This window comes from Sycon ciliatum, chromosome 6, assembly GCF_964019385.1.
Source record: "Sycon ciliatum chromosome 6, ocSycCili1.1, whole genome shotgun sequence".
Lineage (NCBI taxonomy): Eukaryota > Metazoa > Porifera > Calcarea > Leucosolenida > Sycettidae > Sycon > Sycon ciliatum.
In genome coordinates, this window is record NC_088648.1 from 5,341,419 (window position 1) to 5,369,077 (window position 27,659).

At 49.9% G+C, this 27,659-nt stretch overlaps 1 protein-coding gene across 2 annotated transcripts in view; it reads right to left on the reverse strand.

The window, feature by feature from the left end:
- Positions 1 to 25,022, reverse strand: part of LOC135819232 (sushi, von Willebrand factor type A, EGF and pentraxin domain-containing protein 1-like) — a 104,299-nt gene extending 79,277 nt beyond the window's left edge. For both annotated transcript variants that reach the window (XM_065332400.1, XM_065332399.1), the window contains exons 1-2: positions 24,840 to 25,022; positions 8,891 to 9,076 (exon numbers count right to left, since the gene is read on the reverse strand). In XM_065332400.1, coding sequence (XP_065188472.1) covers positions 8,891 to 9,076; positions 24,840 to 24,900 — 247 coding nt within the window. In that variant the 5' untranslated portion in view covers positions 24,901 to 25,022. The remainder of the gene's footprint in view (positions 1 to 8,890; positions 9,077 to 24,839) is intronic.
- Positions 25,023 to 27,659: the final 2,637 nt, after the last annotated feature.

Here is a 27,659-nt window from a genome sequence, read left to right on the forward strand (position 1 = left end):
TTCTGTTTTGTTCTGCATTCAAATTATTATTGCTTTTCTTTTTTGTTGCACCTGCACTCCGCGCTGCACGTGCACGCGGACTTTGGCAGTCACCATAATTAGTATCTCTATGGCTACGATGATTCATGCATTTTCTGTACGCTGCATTTTCTCTCTATGCCACGTCGTTGTGTACATGCATGCGGCGCAAGCCAATGCACGCACGCGGGCACGTTTCGCTGAGGACAGCGATTTGAGAGAGAGAGTTTGTCAAGTTTGAGAGAATGGTGGTTAGCTTCTTGCCCAGATTAGTGACAGTTGTGGTTGTTGTTTGCCTTTGCGTTTTCCGGGTTTCATTCTCTGCATTTTTAGTTGTGTTCCATGTCTGCATGTTGTTTTCCGAGTGTCAGTTCACTACACCAGAGTTCGAACAATTAGAATTTAATACAGTCTTCACCGAAAGGGAAAGAGTCCTAAACAACTGGTCCTTCGAGCCGGATCTCGGACTGAGCTTGTTCTGTAGAGTTTAGTAGTATGTAGACATTGTAGTAAAGTTATAGTGCTGTGGAACGTAAAGTTAGCATCATGTCCTCGGCGTCAGCTCCGCGTACGAGCCAACGCACAACCAAGGGTGTGCCACCATTGAGATATGGACACGAGGAGCCCGAACTCGCCGTGGCTGCGGATAAAAGGAGCTCGGTGTCCGCTGTCCCGTCCAGGGCCAGTAGCTGTTCCCAGCTCAAGGTCGAACTGAAAGCTACAGAGCTGGAAGCGGCGGAGGAGCTCGCCACCATGGAGTTAGATGTAAAGAAAAGGGAGATTGAACTCCGCAAGGACATTTGGGCCAAAAAGTTGGCGTTAGAGGAAGCAATAAAAACGGAGCAGCTGTCCCAGAGGAGTTCCCCGAGGCGGCGAGGGCATGGCTTGACTGCGGAGGCACTTGCCAATTTTGACGATGCCTTGCAAAGATGTGGCAATACTCGTGTCGTCCCGGCCGCAAAGTGCGTATCATTGAGTTGTGTGGACCAGGGTCGCGTTGTCAAGCCAGCAGTGCAAGCTGGTGCCGAAACCCGGGGATATGATAGCCTGACTGAACATACAGCAGCAGTGGATGGCGCGCGGAACATGGACTGGAGAATGTTAGCCGCAAGGCAGTCAGCTGGCACGTCTGAGGCCTCCGACGATTCCGCAGTGTCATTCAGTCAGGCTCAGCAGCCAAGGCCAATCTGGCACTCAGCTGTGCGGCATCCAGGAGCTGCAGTGCAGCACACAATGGCAGTGCAGCACGGAAAGCGAGCCGTGCACCATCACCACGCTTCAGTGCACCAACCAGTAGCAGCTGCCTCATACCTAGTGCGGCAGCAACCAGTGCTCAATCAGCTACCTGAAGCCGTTGCGGGTGCACTGAGCATGCCTCAGCCGCAGCCGCCACCACAACAGTCACAACCGCAGCAGACGTACAGACCACAGCCTCGTCGAATCGTCGAACATCAGACGCTCCCACCCGACATGGCCCGCGTGCAGAAATGGGCAGACGGCATACCAGACGGTTGGCGCCAGGGCATTCGCCAGGCACAAATAAAACCGTTGGAGCTGCCAAAGTTTAATGGGGAAGAGAGCAGCTACATGAAGTGGCAGCAGCGTTTTTTGCGTCTGGTGGACGAGGACCCATATGTGTCCGACCACTACAAGATGGCTCGTCTTCGCGAAGCAGTGGCCGGTGGAGCAGCAGAAGATCTGATAGCGGACTTGCTGGACGGCGAGGGTGCGTACCAGTCCGCAATGGCTGAGCTGGATGCGTGGTATGGTGGCAGCCAGCGCGAGCTCGAGCGCCAGCAGAAAGAGCTGTATGCACTGCCACGCATTCAGCATGACAAAGACACCACCGCTCTGCAGACGCTCGCCATCAAGCTCCGCAACGTGCTGCTAAACATGCAGGCAGGCCACATCATGCCGGGAAGAAAGATGTACGTAACGGTAACACAGAAACTGCCCCGCAACCTTCTGCTGCGCTACATTGAGCGCTATGACGACGCCACTGGTAACGTTGATGACCTGTCCAGATGGCTGCTGGATAGAGTGCATCGTATGCGCCAGGTCGATGCTCGCATTGGGGACGTCTTGACGGTCAAAAAGCCGGAGAAAGCGGCTACAGGGCGTACGCAAGGCCACCACACCATGGCCACCGTTCCAGCAGCTAGCAGCAGAACAACGTCGGCCTCGGCACCAGAGCCACGAACAACGGTGTGCCCGGTGTGCCAGGGGCATCATGCCCTTGCTGTATGTGCTGAGCTGCGCAAGATGTCGGTGCGCGAGAGGTGGGGAGCGGTCAAGCCCCTGTACAGCGTTTGTACGAATTGCCTACAGACAGGGCATCGTTCAAATGACTGCTCTGCTAAGCCATGTGATGCGTGTGGACGAAAACATAACAGTTTGTTACATGTTTGGAAATCGGACAAGCCACACATTAATATCTCTACTACTGACGCCAAGGCCAGACACACAGCGGTCAGCAGTTCGACACAGGCAGCCAGGCAGCACACAGCATCGCCAACAGCCAGCGTGCCGTCAGCAGGTGCGGCACTGCACATCCTGCAAGAGCCAGCTGCGACTCTACGCGCGCCCGGTGGAATGGCGTTCATGACCGTGTCTGCCACACTAGTCAACAAGGACCGCCAGATGCAGGTGACCGCCCTGCTCGACTCAGCGTCATCAACGAGTTACGTCACCGAGTCTGTGGCCCAGGAGCTTGGACTTACGGGTCCTCAAGAGTCATTGCAGACCACAGTACTCGGAGGGAAGACAGTTAGTGGTACCCGACCGCACATCAATGTCGGTGTCCAGACTCAAGACGGCAGACTGGCCCAGTTTAGTGCGTGGGTGCTGCCAGCTGTAACGCCAATGAGTACGGTGGACTGGGCCCAGAACAGCGACACGTGGGCAGGAAACATCGAATTCCAGCCATTGCCGTCTCCCACAGTGGGCATTCTGATCGGTCTGAATGCAGCAGAGCTGCACACGTCACTGGAGGAGCGCAGCGGCCACTCAGAGAGCGGACTGATTGCCCGGCGCACACCACTCGGTTGGGTGTGTTTCGGCCCCTTGGGGAACAACAGTACTGCACTGCAACATACCTGCATCGCCCTGTGCACTGAGGCTGGCGTACAAGAAGAAAGTAAGCTCGATGAGATCGTTCACAAGTTCTGGGAGACAGAAAAGGTGGGCACGGAAGCGGCAGCATCCAATGTCGAGACGCCATCGCCAGCTGATCGCCAGGCCGAGTTACACACCAACGACACTGTGCGGTATGAAGACGGGCGCTACACGATGTCCATTCCATGGGCGAGCAGCCAGTCACAGCCTCAGCTGACCTCCAACCGCATCATGGCCGAGCAGCGGTTGAGGTCCTTGGAAAAAGCACTGGACAAGCGACCAGCAGTGAAGAAGCAGTATCACGAGGTCATGAGCAGTCATATTGAGAAAGGCTACGTCAGCATGGTACCTTCTGAGCAAGCTGATGGAGAGGACCAATGGTATCTGCCGCACTTTCCGGTGGTACGCGACGATAAGAGTACCACGAAAGTCAGAATTGTCTTTGACGCAGCTGCAGAGTGCAACGGTGTCTCGATTAACGACGAGATGTTGACCGGTCCAGCACTGCAAAACGACGTATCCTCTGTGCTGCTGCGTTTTTGTATGGAGCCAGTTGCTCTGGTAGCGGACATCGCTGAAATGTTCCCGCAAGTCGTTCTCGCAGAAAGTGACAGGAAATACCATCGTTTCCTGTGGAGGGTGGATAGAGAAGTCTGTGTGTTTGAGTGGAACCGGCTAGTGTTCGGCATAAAGGCATCCCCCTACCTGGCAGGCAAGGCGGTCAAGAAGACCCTGGAACACGTTGGTGACGGGTACTCTGCAGCAGCGGTGGAAGCCATCGACAAGTCCACGTATGTGGACGACCTGCTGAGCTCGGCTGCATCCGACGAAGCTGAGTGCAACCCCCAGCAGCAAACGCAGTGTCTCCTAGCGCAGGGTGGGTTCCACTTGCGGAAGTGGTTATCGAACAGTGCAGCCGTCATGGAGTCCATCCCAGAGGCCGACCGTGCCAAGGAAGCGGTGTTAAACTTGGGTGAGCGAGATGCTCACAGCTGCCTACCAACAGTGAAGACACTCGGCGTCAGCTGGCATGCACAGTCCGACACGTTCACCTTCCGCTACCAGCAGACCAAGCAGAGCCCAACGAAGCGTTCAGTGCTGAGCGGGCTGTCGACTGTGTTCGACCCGAGAGGCCAGATCGCGCCATTCACTATCCGGGCACGCATCCTTTTCCAGGACTTGTGTCTACTCGGTGTTGGCTGGGATGAGCGACTCCCTAGCACAGAGACGAAGAAATGGCAAGCCTGGTTCGGTGAGCTGCCAGGTCTCTCAGGAGTTCAGGCTCCACGCAGCTTCAAGGCACCAGGTGCACCAGAGAGCCAGCTGTCGGTTCACACCTTTGTTGACGCATCTGATCGAGCTATTGCCGCGTCAGCATACGTGCGTGAAGTGGACACTACCGGCAACGTCAGAGTAACTCTGGCAATGGCCAAGGCAAAGCCAGCTCCAGTTCGTCGACAGAGCATCCCTCAACTTGAGCTACGTGGTGCGGTACTCGGTATCCGCGTGAGCCAGCACCTGGAGCAAGCCATCGGGATACCTATTAGCCAGCACACATTCTGGACAGACTCAATGAATGTGCTTGGCTGGATCCGCAACCACAGCAGGCGGTACAAGGTTGACATCGGCAACAGAGTATCACTCATCCAGGAAGTGACCAGCGTCAAGCAGTGGCACCACATCAGCGGCAAGAATAACCCAGCTGACAAAGCGACGCGTGGCCTACTAGCAGAGGACTTGGCCAACGACACGTTGTGGTGGAACGGTCCTGCTTTCCTCTCCAGCGCACCAGAGGATGACTGGCCCAAGCTTCCAGACTCTGTTCCGACAGCCGAATTACCTGGCCAGTTGAAGCGGATGATTGAGGCCACACTAGTCACGGTACCAGCAGAGGACGAGCAGCAAACTAGCCGACTCAACCCGGTCAACTTTAGCAGCTGGCTACGACTTGTGCGGGTCACCGCATGGTGCAAACGTTTTGCGGACAACTGCCGACACCGCCAGGCTCAGCCAGCAGACCCTACAGCGCAGCAGTCATCCAGCGCTACATCCAGCATCAGTGTCGCACGCGATGGCAGCCGTCCGACTCGCAAGGCCTTGAAGCGAAGGCACGCCCTGCCAGCAGTAGAAGTGCCCGAGCTCTCAGTGAGCGAAGTTCGCAATGCTGAATTCCACTGGTTTGCCAACGCTCAGCAGGACTCTTACAGTGATGTCATCAAGGCCCAGCGCAGCGGTCAACCATTGCCCAAGGCGCATGCACTTAGCCATCTGATGCCAGAGTGGGATGGAGACGCGAAGCCAGGGCTTCTCCGCATGAACGGGCGCCTGAAAACCGCTCATAATTTGCCCAGTGGAGCCCGGCGACCCATCATCCTGCCAGGCAAGCACCCTGTTACGGCTCTACGTATTGCGCATGAGGATGTGAAGTGCAAGCATGTGGCTGGAAGGAACCACTTACTGGCAAACCTCAACGGCGAGTTCTGGGTGGTTGGTGGTCTCGGCGCTGTCAAGGCTCACCGACGTTCCTGCCCTGGCTGCAAGTTACAGTGGGCCAAGCCAGCTGAGCAGTTGATGGCACCGTTGCCAAGCTTCAGAACAGCAGAACCTGTACGTGCGTTTCACCGAGCGGGCGTGGATTTCGCAGGGCCATTCCTGACGAAGCAAGGTCGTGGCAGGGTCAAGACCAAGCGCTATCTGTGCGTCTTCACCTGCCTCCAGTCAAGAGCAGTGCACCTGGAGATGGCATACTCCCTCGACACTGATGGTTTCCTGCTGGCTCTGAGTAGATTTGTGAAGCGACGCGGTCGACCGGCTCTGATTGTGTCGGACAACGGCACAAATTTCGTAGCTGCGGAAAAGGAGTTGCGGGATGCAGTCGAGCAGCTGAATTCCGGCAGAGTGAGCGCTGCACTCGCATCGGAGCACATCGAGTGGCGTTTCAACCCCCCACAGGCGCCCCATCATGGGGGCGTGTTTGAGTCGATGGTGAAGTGCGCCAAGCGTGCGTTGCGTGGAATCCTGGAGCACGGAGACTGCACAGACGAGGAGCTGAGTACGGCGTTCATAGTTGTGGAAGCATTCCTCAACACCAGGCCGCTCACGACGATAAGCTCAGATCCGAGTGACCTCACCCCACTCACGCCACAGCATTTCCTCACCAGCCATGCCGACCTGTCGCTGGCACTTGAGGAACTGGCTGATCAAGCTGATCGCGTGAATCCAAGACATCGCTGGAAAGCAGTTCAGCGACTGAGTAAGGACGTCTGGGACAGGTGGCTGAAGGAGCTCGTCCCAGCGCTCAACCTGCGTCAACGATGGCGCAATCTGCACCGCAATGTACGTGTTGGTGAAGTAGTGCTATTCTTGGAACCTGGCACTCCAAGAGGGAAGTGGCCGCTCGCAAGAATACTGCAAGTGTACCCAGGCAAAGATGGCAACGTACGGGTGGTCGACATTCTCGTCCGCGGCAAGACCTACCGCCGACCAATCAATGTGCTTGTCCCACTGGAGGTGGATTCTGAGTAAGCCACCAGTACTGTGCTCGTTCTGCAAGAGGTGGATTCTGAGTATGCTGTGTTTGTATGAGCTCGTTCCGCAAGAGGTGGATTCTGAGTATGCTGTGTTAGTGTTAGTATTGTGCTCGTTCTGCAAGACGTGGATTCTGAGTATGCTGTGTTCGTATGAGCTCGTTCCGCAAGAGGTCGATTCTGAGTAAGTTATGTTATCTCTATTGCCTCACTCAATCACTGTTCGTGAGGGAGGGTGGTGATGTACAGAACTATCACATATCACATGTTGCACGTTGACACTATTAGTGTATTGTAGTTACGAATTGTGTACAGAACTGTCACATGCTGCAAGGGCAGTATTGTCAAGACATGCTAGGTCGCTTGCAATATTGGTGCGGTGCGTATTACTGCTATGCATTTCGCGAGTGTAATATATATTTGTTAGTCTGTTAGATCTGTTACACAACGAGTGCATATCTGTTACGTCTACGTCGAGACACATTAATTTTTACGATACAGTAATTGCTATGCGTGTTCGTACCACGACATGTTCACGAGCGGAAGATCTTGTGAATCGTGCTAATTTATTATAAGTAGAATTGTTGACACACTAATTTGGTTGCAATGTACATGTACTTACTAGTACTTGATCCGTTGCATTATCGCCAATCGCGGCAACTCCGCTACGATCTACTTGGCGAAACTTACTCTCGCTGACAGGGTGTGCTGTCACCCTGTCGCTGGGTGCAAGCACCCCTTGACAGACACTGTTTTCACCTCCGTAATAACAATTCAGGCTTTAGTCTTCCACTTCAGCAGATTGCTAGTTTCTGTTTTGTTCTGCATTCAAATTATTATTGCTTTTCTTTTTTGTTGCACCTGCACTCCGCGCTGCACGTGCATGCGGACTTTGGCAGTCGCCATAATTAGTATCTCTATGGCTACGATGATTCATGCATTTTCTGTACGCTGCATTTTCTCTCTATGCCACGTCGTTGTGTACATGCATGCGGCGCAAGCCAATGCACGCACGCGGGCACGTTTCGCTGAGGACAGCGATTTGAGAGAGAGAGTTTGTCAAGTTTGAGAGAATGGTGGTTAGCTTCTTGCCCAGATTAGTGACAGTTGTGGTTGTTGTTTGCCTTTGCGTTTTCCGGGTTTCATTCTCTGCATTTTTAGTTGTGTTCCATGTCTGCATGTTGTTTTCCGAGTGTCAGTTCACTACACCAGAGTTCGAACAATTAGAATTTAATACAGTCTTCACCGAAAGGGAAAGAGTCCTAAACAAGTATTATACGCTTGCAGCTTGAAAGGGCCGAACACTGAACTTTACTCGGGACACTCATTTCGCATTGGATCGGTTACTACCGCCGCCATGGCAGGGATATTTTGTTCCCTGCATCGTTCTGCCAGCAGGTGGCAGAGTGATGTGTGCCTACGCTATATGCACATTCCAAAGGAGGCCAAGTCCAAGATCTCGCCTTGCGTGAGTGATCGACCTTATCTGATTCTTTCATGAACAGTTGTATGTCCTTTTTGTGAAACATTCTAGCATAGGCGAATCTCACTGCTTGATAATTTCTTGCTGCCGGGGGTTGATTGAGGATAGTGTTGGTGCTTTGTGGAGCTCTATCGCTGTCTAGCTAGCTACGAGTCCAGGCTTGATTTCTTAGTTGGGAGGGAAATAAGTAGTGTCATCAGTGTCAATTTTGAGGAGACTAACAATCCCAATCTGGCCATGGATATTTGGGCAATGCACATACACCATCCAGTACTTAGTGGCCAAGTGATTGATCGCCATCAATACACACAGAGAGTAACAAATGAATGAAAGATAAGCAGCTCAGGGAAATTTGACGCAAGCGCTCTTTTCTGGCTGCAGTTAATTTTTCTTTCCCGCCACTCAGAAAGTACACAGTAGGCAACTTTCACTGCTCAAACAATGCTCAATTCCCATGGACAGAGCTGTGTGCAGACACCCACCGTCCCATGCTCTCCAATGATGGGAATATTTTCACCGGATCTTGACCATGCATGCTCTCCAATGACGGGAATATTTACACGGGATCTTGACCATGCATGCTCTCCAATGATGGGAATCTTTACACAGGATCTTGACTGCAGTGTCACGGGCTGTCAATGCCGCTTGCATGTTTTTTTTTGTCGAGGTAGCAGACTGGACATGGGAGGTCCGCATAAGAAAACATCTACTGTCCTCAACACATGAACACTCATTCGTTTTAACTTACGGTTGCAGGTAAGTATATTGGTCCACACGTTGTGCGTCACATTGTGTTCCTTGCACTTCATTGGTAAAGCATTTGGTGGTCGGTAGCCTTGGTTACATGTAACGGTTGCAGTTCCATCAGTGTAATTACTGTTAACAGTAACAACTCCATTCTTTACTTTGATATCACTGGGGCAACGCATATATGCTGTGAAGTATGGGTAATGCATTGAAATCCATCAAGAACAAGAGAAAGAAGTATGCATTAATGTCAGAAAACAACACCGGGAGATAGCTCAATTTGATAGCACAATGCCAGGGCGTTTTCCAAGCTTCATTCACTAATTAGGTTTGGCGCAATTAAATCAGCAAGCTGCGCACTCAGTGCAAACACCATAATGCTCTTTGCTTCCAGCACGGAGTCCAGCCACGAATGTGGAAGACTGCCAGGGTGGTTCCCATCCACAAGCGATCTTCACGACCCGCCTTGATGAATTATCACCCAGTTTCACTGCTGAGCATAATCTCTAAAATCATGGAGAGTGTTATCAATCATCAAATCATGAACCATCTTGAGCGTTGCAAGCTTCCGACCCCCACCAGTTTGGGCTTCGTCACGGCCTCAGGACCTCGGATGCGCTACGAGCTCTACACCATTCCTGGATCACGGCAGTCAGCCCAGGCAGTGCAGCACATATTCTAGCTGTGGATATTGCGTGTGTCCCATGCTGGCCTTCTCCATAAAGGCCGGCATCTTGGTACTGGCGGCCCCCTGCATTCCTGGCTCTTTTCCTACGTAGATGGGCAGTCCCTTCAATGCTTGTTGGGTGGCCAAGCATCATCCCTGTACACCATATAAGCAGGAGTTCCCCAAGGGATCATACTTGGGACTACACTCTTCCTGATGTACGTGAACGACGCCTCAGAAGCCCTCTCACAGGGAGCCCACCTGGAGGCGTGCGCTGATGATACAACCTTGCATAGCCTGAAATCTGACATCCCCAGCCGACGCTGCATTGAACCTCCAGACTTCTGTTGATTGCTTGCATCGGTGTGGCCGCAGATGGCGCATCTCCTTCGAACCGTCAAAGTCCCAATCCATGACCACCACTCTTCGCAGAACCCCTAACAATTTGTCTCGCATTGTATTTGGCGGAACACTTGTCCCTGAGGAGAAGGCTCTCTCTTTACTTGGAGTGACCTTTGACTCGAATATGTCACTCAGCAGTCAGCACTCGTCTCCGGAAGGTTGCCGCTCCAGCAAAGCAAGGACTGGCCTTCCTGTGCAGTGCAGCTCACATTCTCTTTCCAGCCGACTGTACCACAGTATACAAGGCATTGGTTCGACCTGTTATGGAGTGTGTCCCCCCCCCCCCCCACATCTGGATAGGTGCTCCGCCCAGCTACCTGCAACGCCTGGATCATATCCAATGTTGCGCTTCGCGAATTTTTGTGTCCTGCATGCCTGCCTGTAGGAGCTGCATTACTTGTCCGGCCCTCCGCAGCTACTCTCTGTTTTGCCACTGCGTCATTTCCCCTCATCCAGCCCCATAACTCGCAGCGAGCAGCAAGCACGGTAGTGTCATTGGCCATGACCACCCACAGCGAGGGAGTGTAAACATTTAAAACGAAAGTATATTATCATCTGTGAAGCACAAATTGGCTCTGGGAAGTCGAACCGCTATGATGCTGCTCTCGTCTATCCCTATTTACGCACCACAACTGGCTCCGACAACCAAGTCATCATGATCAGCCACGATGATGCTCCTCTCAGTCAGAACCTCTGCAATTGTTCATAGCATTACAGTTTCTCCCGCACACTCGCTGGTGTTAACCCTTCCTTTCTTTTCACTTCGCTGACTCTTACAGTTCTATCTTTTGTTTTTGGTGCGTGTTTATGGCCGTGATGCCGAGACCTCAGGTCGGCAGAGCAATCAATGCCCCATCATCACTGCTGCATCTCGGTGCAGCCCATACTCAGTAGCTGTCACGTTTTGTCCTAATCTCAGTACCAGTGTCTTTCTTTAGTATTTTCGACCTGGGGATGTGAACATATTAAAAAAAGAAAAGCAATTATGGATTCTTATCTGCACGTACTTTTCAGAGGGACAATTGTTATGACCGATTTATTTGCCACTATAAATAAGGTTTTTTTAACGAGAGAGCTTGGAAGCTCAGGGCCTTACGCTATGCTTTTTTTCCTTGATGACCTAGACAAAAAAAGCATAGGGATGTTATAAATTCTTATAAATTTCTCCTTAAAGGGGAAGTTAAGGCAAAAATTAAAATTTCACCAGTTGTAGTCTTCGGGGTGCTGAGTCGAATGGTCGTGGTCCGAGGAAGCTGAGACGCTCCCTTCCTACTTGAATCCCAATCGAACTCGCGCACTTCCACCGAAACTGGGTGACTGCGCCCTACTAGATGGGGATTTGTATGCAAAATGTCACTAAAAGCGCCATTTCGTTCTTATAAAAGCATGGATGACCGCGATTGGCCCATATGTTGTAGTCTTTTGGACGCTGAGTCGACTGGTTTTGGTCCGAAAAGGCTGCGATGCAGCGTTCCGCCTTTATTCCCAATCGAACATGGTTGAACAAGCGGTCACGTGCTTCTGGGTGCCCAAATCACCTGGTCACCACGCCAGCAGGCGACAACTTTCACACCAAGGTTCAACTCGAGTGACAGGACCGCACCCAAACAAGGTCAAACAGGCTAGTAAGTTGACTAATTATTCACTTGTCCTGTCTTTATAAATAACATGTTTAATATTGCATATGTTCTTGGTTTAGTTTTTGGCCTTTTTCGTGCTTTGGAGTTGATAACATTTTCCTCACTATCGAAAAAAAAAAAAAAAAAAAGTAAGTTGTAACCCGCAGGCACGGTGACCAGGTGACTGGCGTACGCAGCAGCACGGGACCACTTCTTCAACCATGTTCGATTGGGAATAAAGGAGGAACGCTGCATTGCAGCCTTTTCGGACCAAAACCAGTCGACTCAGCGTCCAAAAGACTACAACATATGGGCCAATCGCGGTCATCCGTGCTTTTATAAGAACGAAATGGCGCTTTTAGTGACATTTTGCATACAAATCCCCATCTAGTAGGGCGCAGTCACCCAGTTTCGGTGGAAGTGCGCGAGTTCGATTGGGATTCAAGTAGGAAGGGAGCGTCTCAGCTTCCTCGGACCACGACCATTCGACTCAGCACCCCGAAGACTACAACTGGTGAAATTTTAATTTTTGCCTTCACTTCCCCTTTAAAAAAAAAGACATAACCTGGGATTCGAACCCGCACTATAGTCCTGCATGCATCCCCCGATACACTTCGCATACATACTAATTTTTCCAAGTTGCTTCACGTTATGATCTTGCATTTGAAAGCCCTATTTGAATATGTATTGTGGCCAGCTGTCTTTGATGGTACGGTACGGTACGGTACGGGACAGTTACGGGACAGGTACGGTCCAGGGTAATACGACACCGTCTACCGCTTTGATGACCAAGGCAAAAATATTCTCCATTTTTTCAGGCATAACCTGGGATTCGAACCCGCACTATCGCCTTACATGCATTCCCGCATACACTTCGCATTCATACTCATTCTTCCAAGTTGCTTCACGTTATGATCTTGCGTTTGAAAGCCCTATTTGAATATTGCGGCCAGCTGTATGTGGCCAGCTGTGTTTGATGGTATGGTACGGTACGGGACAGATACAGGATAGCGCCAGGCGTGACACAAACAAACAAATACCAAATTAAAGCTGTGTGGACCTTGGCTAGTGTTACTCCACTACTCTGCTCTCTATCTCTTCCAGCTAGCACTCCAGCACACTCGCACATGCACTGAGCCACAACTATCAACAAGGAATCAAGAGAGTTGAAATATTGAAATAGTAGTAAAGTTGGGAGAAAAGAAACTGTTCTTTTTCCACGAGATCCAAGATCCATCAGGAAAAAGGACATGCACAAAATGGCGACCATGTCGTCCATTGACGCTTCAGCCAACTACAATGAGGACGAAGCCATGAAGCAACAGGGTAGTGGCTCGTCAACTGGCCACACCACTTGTAGAGCTCACGTTTCCTCGTGACATCAGCAAATGCGACATGCGACTCATCACGCTGGGACCAGCGCACTCGACCATCATCAGACTCGTTGAGCTGCAGTCCTAGAACCCGTGCAGCCGACATCTCCATAGCAGGCTTAGTTGGCAGGCTGCAGCTAGCGAGCTGTTCTGTCAACGCAGTCCGTTGACTCTTGGGAACAATGATGTCGTCGACATAGTTATCTGTATCCGGCAAGCTGCCGATAGCGTACTTGATGATGGTGGCTATGAACTTCGGCGCCACACTCAGGCCAAACGCCATGCGCGTCATCACGTAGCGAACACAACGTCACTCGACAACTTGGAACCGTAGCAATTCCGGGCTGACGTGGATTTGCAAGTGCGCCTATGTAATGTCCACTAACTCAAATTCGTCAGCTTCACCCTTGAGCCTCCACTGGCGCAACGTTTCGGCGCACACAGGCGACTTAGTGCCAGGGTGGGACACCAACAGCTTATACAGGTGGCGATAATCTAACACCGGACGCACAGGCGTAGGCGTCTTGTGCGGCTGACTCACCGCCATCAATGGCAAGACACAGGCAGGGCGACCATGGGTGTCAGCGTCGTGCTTCACCAGCCAGCCTCGCTCAATCCACTCATCTAAAGGAGAGCAGAATTGCGTCTCCTCTGCCGCGGTAATTTTCTACCGAGGGTACTCGCTGATACCAGGACCAACACGGCCATTGGGTTCTTCACCAGACTTCCACACCCACTTGACCTCCCAACGCTTCTCAGCCGACATCCAACGCATCTCGCCGTCATCAACCTTCAGGATGACATCGTTGCCGTGAGTCTGTACATGGACATGATGCGACAGTTTCGAAGGCGGGCGCGTCGGAGCTGCAGACATTGGCGAGTCATCGGCGACTGGCTGGAGAACTTCTTTGTCAGAACTAGGGGTCATACCGTCGGTCAGCTGATCCTCATACACTTGTACACATGTAGGCTGGCCAGGAGGCGGCACAGCTGCTGATGCTACTGACACCGATGGGCAACTATCTGCATGGGCTGGACCGGCCCAATTATGACACGCACGAGCTGATCATTAGCATTCTCTACAGACAGGCGCCCACACAAGGTCACCAGGTCAATGCCAATCAGTACATCGGCGGCCACTACACATAAATCAGGCACAACGACAGCATTCAATACCACTTCATGGATGCTCACCAGTCCGTCGTGTCTCCAAAACTTGAGGGCCACTGTGTCACACGTCTGCATGGTGTTGCCATCCAGTGCTACGATGCCGTCATTATTGGTCAATGGCGTCACATCGAGACCAAGGCGATGCAGCAGGGCTTCTGTCACTAACGTGCGAGTGGATCCAGTGTCTATCACAGCTGCAGCACGCACACTGTTACTCGCGTCAGGACCAGCACATTCAACAAACACACGAGGTAGCTTCGAGCACGATGGCGATGCAGATGCCAGGAGGCACACGTCCTTGGAGTGCACCGAGGCCCCAGCAACTTCTGAGCTAGCCTGTGTATCCAGCCACTTCTTCTTCAGCAAGCAGTCTTTCTTGACGTGCCCTTTCTTGTCACAGAAGTGGCAGAACGGGTCCTTGCGCCGGTGCTCTTGCTTGGCCGCGTGACCATTCCCTGCTCGGGATAACTTTGGGCAATGCCTTTTGAAATGGCGTGGTTCTCCACAATGGTGGCAAAGCCGCTGTGATGGCGTGGCAACACTGTCTTGCACATATGTGGCAGCTGCGGACACTGCACCGACTCTGGCGCCGGTTGCTGATCGCAGTGCCCGGATCCTATCAAGGCATTCAGACACCTTAAGGTCCCTGCCTGCCATGGACAAACGGACATCCTTTGCAAACTCAATCGGCACTATGATCCGGCCAACAGCTGCTCGATCACCAGAGGATCGGTATCGCTGTCACTCTTATGTCCAGACAGCTCTAACAGACGGCACAGCTCGGAGACATATACCTCTGGACTTTCGTCCACTTTCAGCTGCCGCTGCTTAAACAAGCGGTACGCCTCACTGCGGCTCACGCAGAAGGACTTCTGCAGGATGTTCCTCACTGCATCCTTATCTCGCTTCTCCGTCTCGTTCAGTTTGGAGAACACACGGTGGGCTTCGCCCTCCAAGAATAGCGGCAACCGTTTCATCTGTTGCTCCGTGCTTGTCCACCCCGATATATCTGCCAGTACTTCAAACTTCGACCAAAACATGTCGAAGTCGTCCACTCGGCCACGATACGGCTTCACGAATCCATCCAACTTAAGTGAGGACATTTCACTGTTGACAGAAGACACACTGTCACTAACACTAGTATGATCACCACCACCTTCACTGTGCCTTGATACCACGGTATCCTCAGGACTCCCAGGAGTCAACACATTTTCAATGTCACGATCACGATGTCTAGGCGCCTGCGGAGTTGTCGGTGTGCTACTAATACCCCTGCCTTGAGCGTTCCTAAGTCTAGGAGGCATCGACTACCAGGCCACAACAGCACGCTTTGTCAGCACTCTACCAGTGCTCAGCGAACAACACACGACACGTGAACGATCGATCCTGACACAATTTACGAATTCAAGAAAATTCCAATTCGAAACCACGCTCGTATTCTCCGGTCCAAACCAGCGGGGTTTCGGCACCACGTTGTTACTACACTACTATGCGCTCTATCTCTTCCAGCTAGCACTCCAGCACACTCGCACATGCACTGAGCCACAACTATCAACAAGGAATCCAGAGAGTTGAAATATTGAAATAGTAGTAAAGTTGGGAGAAAAGAAACTGTTCTTTTTCCACGCGATCCAAGATCCATCAGGAAAATGGACATGCAAAAAATGGCGACCATGTCGTCCATTGACGCGTAATCATGGTAATCACAAACTAGTGCAGCGACCAAAGAAAAGACACAAGTGAAAAAGAAGAAACAGCGCTGCAGCAAGAAGATCGGATCGCTACAGTCGCTAAATGCAGTAGCCTACTGACTGTAGTTCCACGTGAGCATGCAGTCGTGTGGTCATAAACAGAGTGCGTACACACTCACGTCAGACCGATACGTCACACATGACAAAAGAAAAGAAAGGAAAGTCACGCGCGAGTCAAACAAATCAAAGAGCGCGAGACTACTGCAAATACTACGAAGAATTTGTTTGAGAACAAATGCATAAGACGAGGAATTTGTTTGAGAACAAATGCACAAGAATATGAATCTCTTCGAAACTAGAATGGAGTCCGTCCGTGATGAGAATTCTTCGAGAACCTAGGGAACTAGAACTCGGCGGAGAATTCGGCTAACTATTCCAACGAGCCTGGACGCAGCTACAAAGTAAGAATACAATCAAATAACTAATATCGTCAGAACTATTGTAACAATACAAGCAGTCGATTTACCACAGTGTTATCTCTAATTATTTACACTAGCGTCAGATGTTACTGAAGTAACGTCTTCTGCAAAGCTGCGGGAATAACTTCAAATAAGGTTGATTCTTACGGTGGTAAATACACACCTGGCAATGTGGTGGTAAATGCACGCCTGCTCATGTCGTTCCTGTGTCATCTGCTATGCACCATGCGCTACCTGATGTACAAGCCTGCTATGTCGGATACCACTAACCGTCCATGAAACAAGCGCCAGGCACGAACTGATGGTTTTGGTGTGGACAATGAGAACCATGTGCCAGAATAACTTGGCCACTTTGAGAGCATGTGGGCAGGCGTGCATTGACCGCCATATTGCCAAATGTGTATTTGCAACAGATGAAACGAGTGTAATTAATAACTTGGCCACTTCGAGAGCATGTGGGCAGGCGTGCATTGACCGCCATATTACCAAATGTGTATTTGCAACAGGTGAAACGAGTGTAATTAAGTTATTGAGCGAGCGCTCTAACTATCGAGCAAGCTATCGAGTACTCCATAGTAAAACAGAGAGGTTCCTTGCTGTCCAAGAGAGTGCTCAATACCGAGTGGTAGAGCTGGTTCAAACAATAGGAGGACAGAGAAACCTCCTATTGTTTGAGTACTCGATAGTAATTAGTCTATGTTAATCCCATACATGTATTGGCTGAAAGGAACAAAAAAGAAGAAGTAATTTATCTAGAGGAAATTTCTGAACTTTTTGGAAGGCTGCATTTGCCTTCATTGACTTCTGGCAATAATTATCAATATGTCGGCAATGGAATATCTTTGCTGTAGGCCCGATCTAGAAAGTATGGAGAAGGAATAGTACTCAACAAGTAGGGAGATGATTTTCCTCTCTCTCTCTCTCTCTCTCTCTCTCTCTCTCTCTCTCTCTCTCTCTCTCTCTCTCTCTCTCTCTCTCTCTCTCTCTCTCTCTCTCACACACACCCACACCCACACACACACACACACACACACACACACACACACACACACACACACACACACACACACACACACACACACACACACACACACACACACACACACACACACACACACACACACACACACACACACACACACACACACACACACACTGTATTGTACTGTACTTGCTCACTGCCATTACTGGTCATGCGAGTCTCCCCCGAAGAGGGGAGAGAGATTCAAAAGGAATCTTAGAAAGATGACTCAATTGGTCATTGAACCGCCCAACGGCCGACACCCCCTGAAATCCCCAAAACTCTGGATGGACTTGAACATGATTCCACTGATGGGCTCACCACACCTCAGTAAGTGGGTGAGGACAAGGTGCGGAAAAGGATTGAACACTTCAAGGTATCTGTCCCGAATCCAACTGCAGTTACCCCTGCCCCCAGTGGATTGCGGAGACATGGCTGGACGCGTCTATAGCTGATGGAGAACTGAACATTGAAGGATACAGTTTGGTGAGAAATGACCAAAAGGGGAGAAAAGGAGGTGGCGTCTGTATTTTTTACCGGTCCTACTTGCCCATCAAACCACGGCCGGATCTCAACCAAGGGGACACGGAGGTAGTGTGGGTTGAGCTAAATGGAAAGGCAGGCAATCACTTAATTGGCTGCATATACCGACCACCAGATGCGCCAGTCTCCTACTGGTCCACCCTTGAGGCATCGCTGCATCAAGCTGCTATGGTTACCTCAGCCGTCACATTGATGGGTGACTTCAATGTCAATATCTCGCATTCCCAGCCACAGCATGCCCAGCCACTTCTGGATCTCTGTGGTGCATATGGCCTCACTAATATCGTCCACTCCGTTACACGAGTCTCACCTCGGTGTCCAGCTGGCGCTACTATTGACCTGATACTGCCTACAGAGGATAAGGATTTGCATGATTGCCGAGTCTTGCCGCTTACACTCAGTGACCACTTTGGAGTTGAAGCAACCTTCAATGCAAGACATGCCCGGCCAGGCATCCCCAAGCAGCGTGTGCGTCACCGTTTAGATAACATTGACTTGGTTGCCTTCCGACTTGACCTAGCTGCTGCTGAACTTCATGTGTACCCACCAGACTCTGATGTGCAAGCCATGTGGGACCACTGGCATCAATGATTCCTTTCTGTCCTCGACAGGCATGCGCCATTGCAGCAATGCAAGATAAAGACAGGCAAGCTCTAACCTCCATGGTCTGACAGAGAGCTATACAAGATAAACCAGCTGAAGCGTCGCCTGCATCGAAAGTGGTTTGCTGACAAAGCCAACTCTGAAGCTCACGCAGCATATAGACGTGCCCGCTCGGTTGCTGCGAATACAAACAGGTGCACACGCAACCAGTACTTCCAAAGTCAGTGCCAAGATAATTGCCAGAACCCACGCAAGTTATAGTCAGTCCTAAATACTGTGACTGGACGCAAGAGACAATCAATCCAGCCGACATGCGACATCGAACATGTTGCGTCCACGTTTGGCAAGGTAGTCTCTGATGATGCTCGACCTTCAGTGCTCTCTATGCCTCAGGGTCCACAGCCTCGGTCTGCCCTGACCTCATTCCAACATGTGCATGTCTGCGATGCTGAACAGCTTTTGAAGCACATTGACCCGCGCAAAGCAACCGATAGCGACGGCATCCCAGGCTTACTTCTAAAGTACTGTGCCGACCTGCTAGCACCATCAGTTGCAGCACTTTCAATGCGTCCCTGACCTCTGGCACTGTACCCGCTGGCTTTAACCCTTTGCCGGTCTAACTCAATGTATGTGAGGGGTGGTCACGCAAATACATGTACACACAACCAGCAATAACTCAAGAACCATGTGATGTAGGTATGGATAAACCATATATTTTCAAAATCTGTATGCCTGAACGCGTCCAGAAAATTCAAATATGACTAGGTCCAAGCAAGGATAGGGCCCATGGTAACCCTTCAAGTTGAGAGAAAATACAATTGCGAATGAAATACACGAATATCACAGCACGAAGGGCATACCAAGTTCGTGATGGAGCTGAAGTCGTACGATAAACAATCAGGTAAGGGCTACGTCTTTACAAGAAATGTAGGCTCTCTACAATACCGCCATTGAACACCAACACCTCGCCATCGGCGATACGCCAGCAGCAGCAATTCCCATTCCACGATATCGCAGCTTCGGTTTGTTCATCTCAGCGCTGCTCGTGTCAGATTCACTCTCGCTCAGATGAGCACTCAGGCGCGAGCTTACGCATGCCGTGATTCTCACGGCCAGGCGAATCAGCTGATCACACCTGACGAGTCCTTGTGACAGTCGCTGTCGCCGTGTCGGCAGCAAGAAGGCTTCCTCTCTGTTTGGAGAATTTTGTTTCTTCATTCGTGGACGATATATTTTTGAACTAGCAGGACTCAACGGAGCTTTTTTTCTCAACACACTACACTGCAAAACCTCCCGGGAGATCCAGGCTGGACTGGTGGTGTTACTGCTCTCAGAACGCTTGTCAAACACGGCCCCAAGAGATGCACTCGCATTCTCTAAATGCACGCATGGCGGATGGTCGTCTTTTCCAATTTCAACAAACTTCAGTCGATCGATACGGCAAAAATTTGTATGGTAAGCATGGTTGTTTTGTACATCGTCAGAAAGCCTTGGACCTCAGCTACGCGTAGAGCGCCATTTTAGCTGTCTCCTAGCAACAAGACCCCAAAAAAATGAGGGCCAAACGTACCGATACTATAGTATCGGTTCGCTTATGGTAGACCGGTAAAGGGTTAAGCGTGCGTATGTGACCCCATTGCACAAGGCTGGCGATCCATCTGTCGCAAACAATTTCCGTCCTGTGTCCCTGCTCCCAATTCTCTTGAAGCTGCTAGAGAAGGTGGTCCAGAAGGCACTTGTCACCTTTCTGGATTTGGCTGGTTCTCTGCCCAGCACACAGTTTGCATTCCGAACAGGACATTCCACGGAGGATGCCCTTGTGTTGATGGTCAACAGGATCCTCGCCTCAAGAGACCGCCGCATGTTCACGGGTGTGGTCCTCCTGGATATGTCGAAGGCGTTCGACAAGGTTCGCCACCAGCAACTAGTCAAAGATCTCTTCTGTGTGGGCGTCACAGGAACAGCGCTCCAGTGGCTCATGTCATACTTGTCTGATCGCTGCCAGATTGTCCAGCTGGGATCCCAGCTTAGCACAGTGGCAGCCTGCTCCTGTGGAGTACCACAGGATAGTAGGTCCACTGCTGTTCAGCCTTTACACCCGGGACATACCATCTGTAGCCCAGCAAGCTGAGTCCATCCAGTTCGCAGATGAAATCGCACTGACCTACAGTCACCCAACACAACAGGAACTGACCGCCACTCTCTCCAGAGCAGTGACATGCATTGCTGACTGGCTGAAGCAGCGAGGTTTGATCCTTAATGCATCAAAAAGTCAGGCATTGGTAGTACCGGCTGGGAAGCTAGAAGCGCAAACTGAACTGGACGTATGGTGTCATGCGACTAAGCTGCCATATGTCTCTTCTGCTCGCTACCTCGGAGTTCACATTGACAGCGCCATGTCTTGGAACACCCAGATGGATAGGTGCGTTGCCCGCCTCAACAAGAAAGTCGGTGTGCTGTGGCGGATGCGCCGCTGCCTCAGCATGCAAAGCCGCATCCAGTACCTCAAGTCTGTGATCATGCCTGATTTCTCATATGGCTCCAATGCCTTCTCAGCATCGCTGGCGGGTAAGCACCTGGACCGTCTCCAAGTTCTGCAGAATCGTGCGGCTCGAGCTGTGTACGGATGCTCGCCGCGCACCTCTGCCAGAAACCTGCTAGTCCAACTCGGCGCCTACCGTGTCCGGGAGATCTTCATCCAGAAGCTCATCTTCCTGGTTTGGCGCTGCCGCTACTCCCGTGCTAGCCCCACACGGCAAGTGCTGATGCTACCAAACAGTGGCGCTCCTACTCGGCTGCAATTATCTAAGGGTCTAAGACCACCGCCAACCCGCACTGAGTTGGGTAAGGGTTGTCTCGCGTTCCAAGGAGCTAGGCTCTGGAATGCGTTGCCCAGCGAGTTGCGGGCCATACCGCACCCGGCCCAATTTCGCACTGCTGCTGTTCCACACAGCATGAACCCTTGAGGTCAGACGGATCACTATCGCCATATTTCCATTATATGCCTGCCTGCTGGCCTGCCTGCCCGTCTCTCTCCCTGTTCTCTGACAACTTGCTTGTTAATTCGTGCGGTTGTTTTTAGACGTAAAGCCCTGTTGTATAGGTCTCAGCCCTCATTTGTTAGTCTCTCTGTCTCTCTCTCTCTCTCTGTCTCTCTCTCTCTCTCTCTCTGTCTCTCTCTCGCTCTCGGATCTCTCTCTCTCTCTCTCTGTTTTTGGTGGACAAACATATCGCTGGCGTTGATTGCTTTCTTGCTTCGACTTCTGCCGCGCCTTTGTTCTCGTACTGCCCTTGATGTACAAGTGTTGTGCTGACCCTCCCTTATATAGTCTGTCTCATTTTGTCCTGAGATGTTTTGATGCATAGTGATAATGACGCTCATCATTCGCTCCCTTGTCACTGGACAGTTCTGTCCGTTTGGTTTTAGCGAATTCAAATAAAGAAAACAAGGTAATACTTGCTACTAGTGTGAGTGGCTAAATCAGAGTGGATCTGATATTAGCTTCACCAGCACCATGATTACAGGTATGTATACTTCAAATAGAAAGTATATGAACCCTGGAACCAACAAAGGTGGTAGGTACAACATAATGCCTTCAAGCGGCCGAGCTCTGGCATAAGTGTACCCACCAACCGAACTAGCTGGCACACACACACAGACACACACACACATGCACACACACACACACACACACACACACACACACACACAAGTGTGATGTAAGCCTAACCTACTTAGCTGCCCCTTCCACATTTGTCCTACCATGTGGAAACGCGGTGCACGCCTAATCATTTCACCCATTGTGAGTCCCGATCTAGCCCAAACCTTGTCTTGAATGTCTGTGTGTGCACTGGGATGTTAAATAATGTTTAACCAGTGTTCAACTGTAGGCAGCCAAACCTACAAGCTCTCTGCTGATACTCCTACAGAATGTAAAAAAGATCGGTTCTAAAAAAAATGGGAGAAGCACCAACGTAACCAGATCTTGTACAGTCAGTGAGTGCGACAAAATTGCACAGAACTGACAAGGACTTCTGAGACATTCAACGAACTGACACCTATCTCCAACACTTTTCCGAGGCGCAAACCAACAACCTTCCAAATTGGAAGGCTCGGGTTAGGAAAGGTCCAAGATTGGAAAGAAAACACAATAAAGAAAAGAGCCCAAGCTATACCCCACGGTAACAAAGAATACCGAAGGTTATTGGGCGATGACGAAACTAGTATTTTACTGTCACTGCCGCGTTCAAGGCGGTGGATCCATTAGGTCCACCAACAGGTTCGCTCGTGCCGGATAGATTCAAGTAATTGAAGTATGAGATAATGATTATACTACCTCCGAAAAGCGAAACTTGGCGGGTTTTTTGATTTTGTGTTGGTACCACAACTTCACAAGGCTTTGAGGTAGAGGGGACGGCTCGATACCGGGACGTTTTGACAGCCAAATTTGTATAGACCCAAACCGATCATCAGCGTTGATTTTTCACTCGAAATATGTTTGTGGAAGGAAACTGGCATGTTGAAGTTTGCTCTGGGGCCAGAGTCAATCGAACGGAGCCACTCCTTTGTGTTGACCCATTGCCTCCAAGTTGCCCAATTTTTAGCTTAAAAAAAGTTCAAATCAGAGGTGGCTCCAAACCGGACACGTTTTAGAGTGCAAGTCAAATTCACTCTGGCTCTGAAATTAGGTAATTGCTATCGCTCCACGACGGCCAGTACAGAGTAACAATAAGCCTTGTGTGTGCTTCCATTAGTTTTGATTGGTATGCGGTGCTTTATTGGCGAGAGGTGAGCCGCTGCTTACCTGCGACAAGAAGTTGATTTTTCGAAAGTCGTAAAACTGAAGTCGCAGTGCGAAGCACCACGTCAAAAACTCACCTGCTGGATATGGCGCTTCTGGTCATCGCAGAGCCATGAAATTTTGACTCGGAGTATAACACATCGTAGTCTCACTGTGACATATGTTTTCTACTCAAAATACCAAGAGAGAAAGTGAATATTGAGTCCGTTCCGGTTTGCAACCGGTGTCCTATTTGAAACCGTCCCCTCTACGACCTACTTGTAGCTCCATGCGTTGCAACTGGGTGCAGGAAGACAAGAGATGAGCTGGTGATTGGCACATGGCTCAGAATTAGTCAGAGGCAGGCCATTCTCTCGTGTACCAGCACGACAGTGCGTGTGTCCATTCTGCGGAGGAGAATCGTTGTGCTTTCGCATTTCAATGCAAAACCAAGGGGTTCTCTCTCTCTCCACTTGGTCACAAAGCCAGCACAGAGTCCCAACGTCTATGCCAAACAACCCCAGCGTCTTTCGATAGCCTCCAGAGCGATGTGTCTCTGGTCACTAAGGAAAAGCGCCTGGAAATGCTACAGGAAAGTTTGGACAGAAAAGCTGGAGTCCAGGCGCTTGTGGCGGTATTGCACAGTTCCTACCACGTCAACCTGGATAGTGGTGACGGAAATGACTACCCTTGACATCGCGGCTCAAGCACAGCACACAGAAGCGACATCAAGATTTCCAGAGCGATCACAACAGAGGTAATTGCTGCAACTGAATCCGCTCTAGTCGCACTTTTGTCGCAAAAACAGGGACTATTACTCTCCAGAAGAAACTGTGATCTCTGAATCAGAGGGGAGTGAGTTTAGCCTGATTTATGTTTCTAATGTCCTTGTTGAGCAATACAAAGTTGTATTTTGGTGAGTCAATCATTACTTTTTATTTTAGAGTGTAAGTTATTTCGAGTAATTCGAAAAATTAATAAAAACGCACCAAGTTTTGCTTGTCGGAGGTAGTAATACTATCAAGAGTCCATACATGTTTATGCACTCTTGATACTATTGGACATACCGGTCTCACTACAACTCGGCATTCCTTGTTGCCGTGGGATGTAGCTCATGCTCTTCTTCGTTCCGCTTTCCTTCTAGAACATTTCCTAATCGGACCTTTCCAAGTTGGAAGCTTGTTGGTTTCCGCCTTGGAGAAGTGTTAGGGCTAGGTGTCAGGTCGTTGCATGTCTCACTACTTCTTGTCAGTTTTGTGCCATTCTGTCGCACTCACAGAATGTATATTATGATCTGGTTACGTTGGTGGACAGTTAGTCATAACCATTTGCCCTTCTCCTTTTTTTCTTTTTTCTTTTACATAAAAAGGGGGTTTGTCAACTGACAACTGCTCTATTTAGTTGCTATTCACTCTTTAGGTGAAAATTCTTTAATAACTGTTTTAACAGTATTTTTTCGGCATCATTAAAAAAAAAATTACTGACGTTTCGGGCCAGTCTCCCATCGTCAGGCAATGCAGTTGCTTGATGTCCACCACTCTCTGAACATCCGTTTTACCATAATTAAATTGGCTCACCATCCGAGAAACGTGCCCACTCACCATTGCAGCTTACTGGATTCGCCCACACACCGTGCGTAGCATTGTGTCCGTGGCAATTCATTGGAGTAGGTTTCGATGGACGATGCCCTGGATCACATTTGACCGATGCCGTTCCTGTAATCTGAGTGCTACTCGCATTGAATTGTCCATTCGTTATACTGAAATTACTTGGGCAATACCCAGAGAAAGCTAACAAGTATTGGAAATGGATTGACATCCATCAAGACACCGAGAAAATGAAAGAGAGCATGCAAAAGAAGACAAGAGAGAAAAAGCAGTAAAGGCAGAATACATTAATTTCTCATATCTATGGAATGGTGGTGTTGTTGATGGACTAGGTACCAATAGTCGGTGCTTGCAGAAAACCAGAAATTCCTCAAAATCTATGTTTTTCGACATGAATCACATCGCCCAGTTTCTTCAAGGTGCTTGAGCTTTGGGACAGACAAGAATGCAGCCAACACTCTCAGTCACTCTACGCAAGATCATAATAATACAGTCATGGCTAGTGAAATCCGACACTTGGCATAAGGGACTGCACCATGCAGTGTGCAGCCCTGCATACTTTGTACATGTGTTACATACAACTTTTATCTTTCTCATGACAGAAATCGTACTCATCACGGTCAAGGTTCACCTCAAACGTTCAAAGGTGCTGGCGAAAATAATTAATGGGGAACGCAATGGACTCCTGCGTGGCTTGCAGGACGAATATAATAGAATGTGTAGATCACGAGCAAGCACTAGAAAACCGTGATGTCACGCTGCCATGCTGATACAAGTTGCACAGGCACGCAGACACTGTGCACAAAATAGCAGAAGATCAAAATTCTGAAAATATTTCAAACGGTGAAATTCGAAAGTAGTCGAAAGAAAGTTCAAAGAACAAGGAAAATCAAAGATCTGTGCTGGAAGGAATTAAAAGCAACATTGTTATTGAAACCGGAGTCCGTTTTGCAACCTTCGTACTGGGGTTGAATATGGCCGTGCCTTCGAAGTTTATACGTGAAATCCAGAGATGGGAAAAACACTTTCCGTGTACATTGTAGTGGCCAAAAAGCCCACGAGGCGGATTTGTAGCAAGCCAGAGCACCTCGCCAAGGACTGCCCTGAGGCTCGTGCTACCACTGCCAGTACCGGCAGTACACAACAGTAACATCATTCAACGTCACCTCCATGAACAGACACTAAACGCACATGTCGACTCCTATCTGATATAGTCGCAAACCAAGCCCAGACAGCGTGGCAAAGTAAAGCCCAACCGCAATACTCAACATCCAAGTCTAAGCAGGCTTGTCTCCCAGCAGCTGACAAGAGCGACTCTAGCTCCTCTAAATCTGAAGAGTTGCCTTTTCCTGCTGATGCTTAATCATTAGTCGACAATGAAACTTATCCAAGCCGGAGAACCAATAGCCGTCAATCTAGCCCTGCGACTCCGACATGGAAGCCAAGAAGGCAGAAAGTGATTCATGTACAGTTCTTGGCCTACACGCTGGGAGGCCATAACGACGCTGATTCTGATTCTGGCAGGTGGGCAGTAAACCAGTCCAAGCATTCACGCCCTAGCGTCACACCTGACCAGGACCAGAGTGACACCACTACTGGATACAAGCAACGGAAAAAATGGAAACGAAAATCTCCTGAGAGTGGCCAACATGTCCTGCAGTAAGTAACGCTTTGATACACATTGACCTTTCATTCTTTGCACCCATGCCTAATTCTGCCATTCATCACAATACTGTTAAATGTTCACTCACACTCCTTTGAATTCCATCACACACTGCACTAGCACAATCCTGACATAGCAGTAGTGACGGAAACAAAGTTCGCCTCTGAAACTGTTCTACCATCCGACTCCACATTCCCTGGCTACACCACCTTCTGGCTGGATCGAACAGCACGCGGTGGCGGAGTCGCCGTATGGATCAGATCTACACTCCCAGTCATAGAAATTGATGAGTTATTTTCTCCACAGAACGAAATTATTCGGCTATTCATTCAATTGCCCCCAGGGCAAAATATAGTCTTGGGCGCTGCTTACAGGCTAGATTCGACAGGGCCTGGTGACCTTACGCTCATTAATCTTAGGGACTTCAGACCACGTGACTTCATGGCCCAAAAGCGTGCAAATTGACGCCTGCACAAATCGTGTGATGGTCATATGTCAAGTCGTGTAAAGAAATGTGGGACCGTTTTTCGAAATGAAAGAAGCCTTGTACATTTGGAGAAATTTTCGGTTCGTCTTGTTGAAGCTTGCCTTCGTTTGGGACCAGCAAGAATGGAGCTGTTACGTTCATTTTTGACAGAGATACGTATGCGGATGGAAGGGAAAGGTGAGAAACTATATGATCCGTCCGGGTCCCCTTCTTGAAAATTCGTATTCTACGCCCTCGAATTAGTCTGGATAGAAGGTAATCTTTATTGTTTTCACCTTCCAGAAGACCTATTTCTTGCATTATTCCTCTTTGTACTTTGCCGTGCAGCGCGGCCATAGTCAGTATGGAAAGCAGCGAGAAGTATCCTGCGTTAGATGATGCTGATGTACAAATTGAATTGCTCTTGGCTGTTTCGGTCCATGCCTCCATTCTTGTCTCCAATGCTGTTAAGCTCGATCTGATTGAGCTCGGCAAGAATAGCTGAAAGAGTGCCGAACTGGGAGATTTGTTGTGTTCTTGTTGCTTTTTTGCTGTATCTCTGCTGATGTGCGTGCTACGATTACCCCAGCCAATACAATGTCCTGTACATGTACATGCACATGTTGAACTTAGTCAGTGCCTCTTCCGTGATCATTCTTTTTCTTGACACCAATAGTCCGAAGCT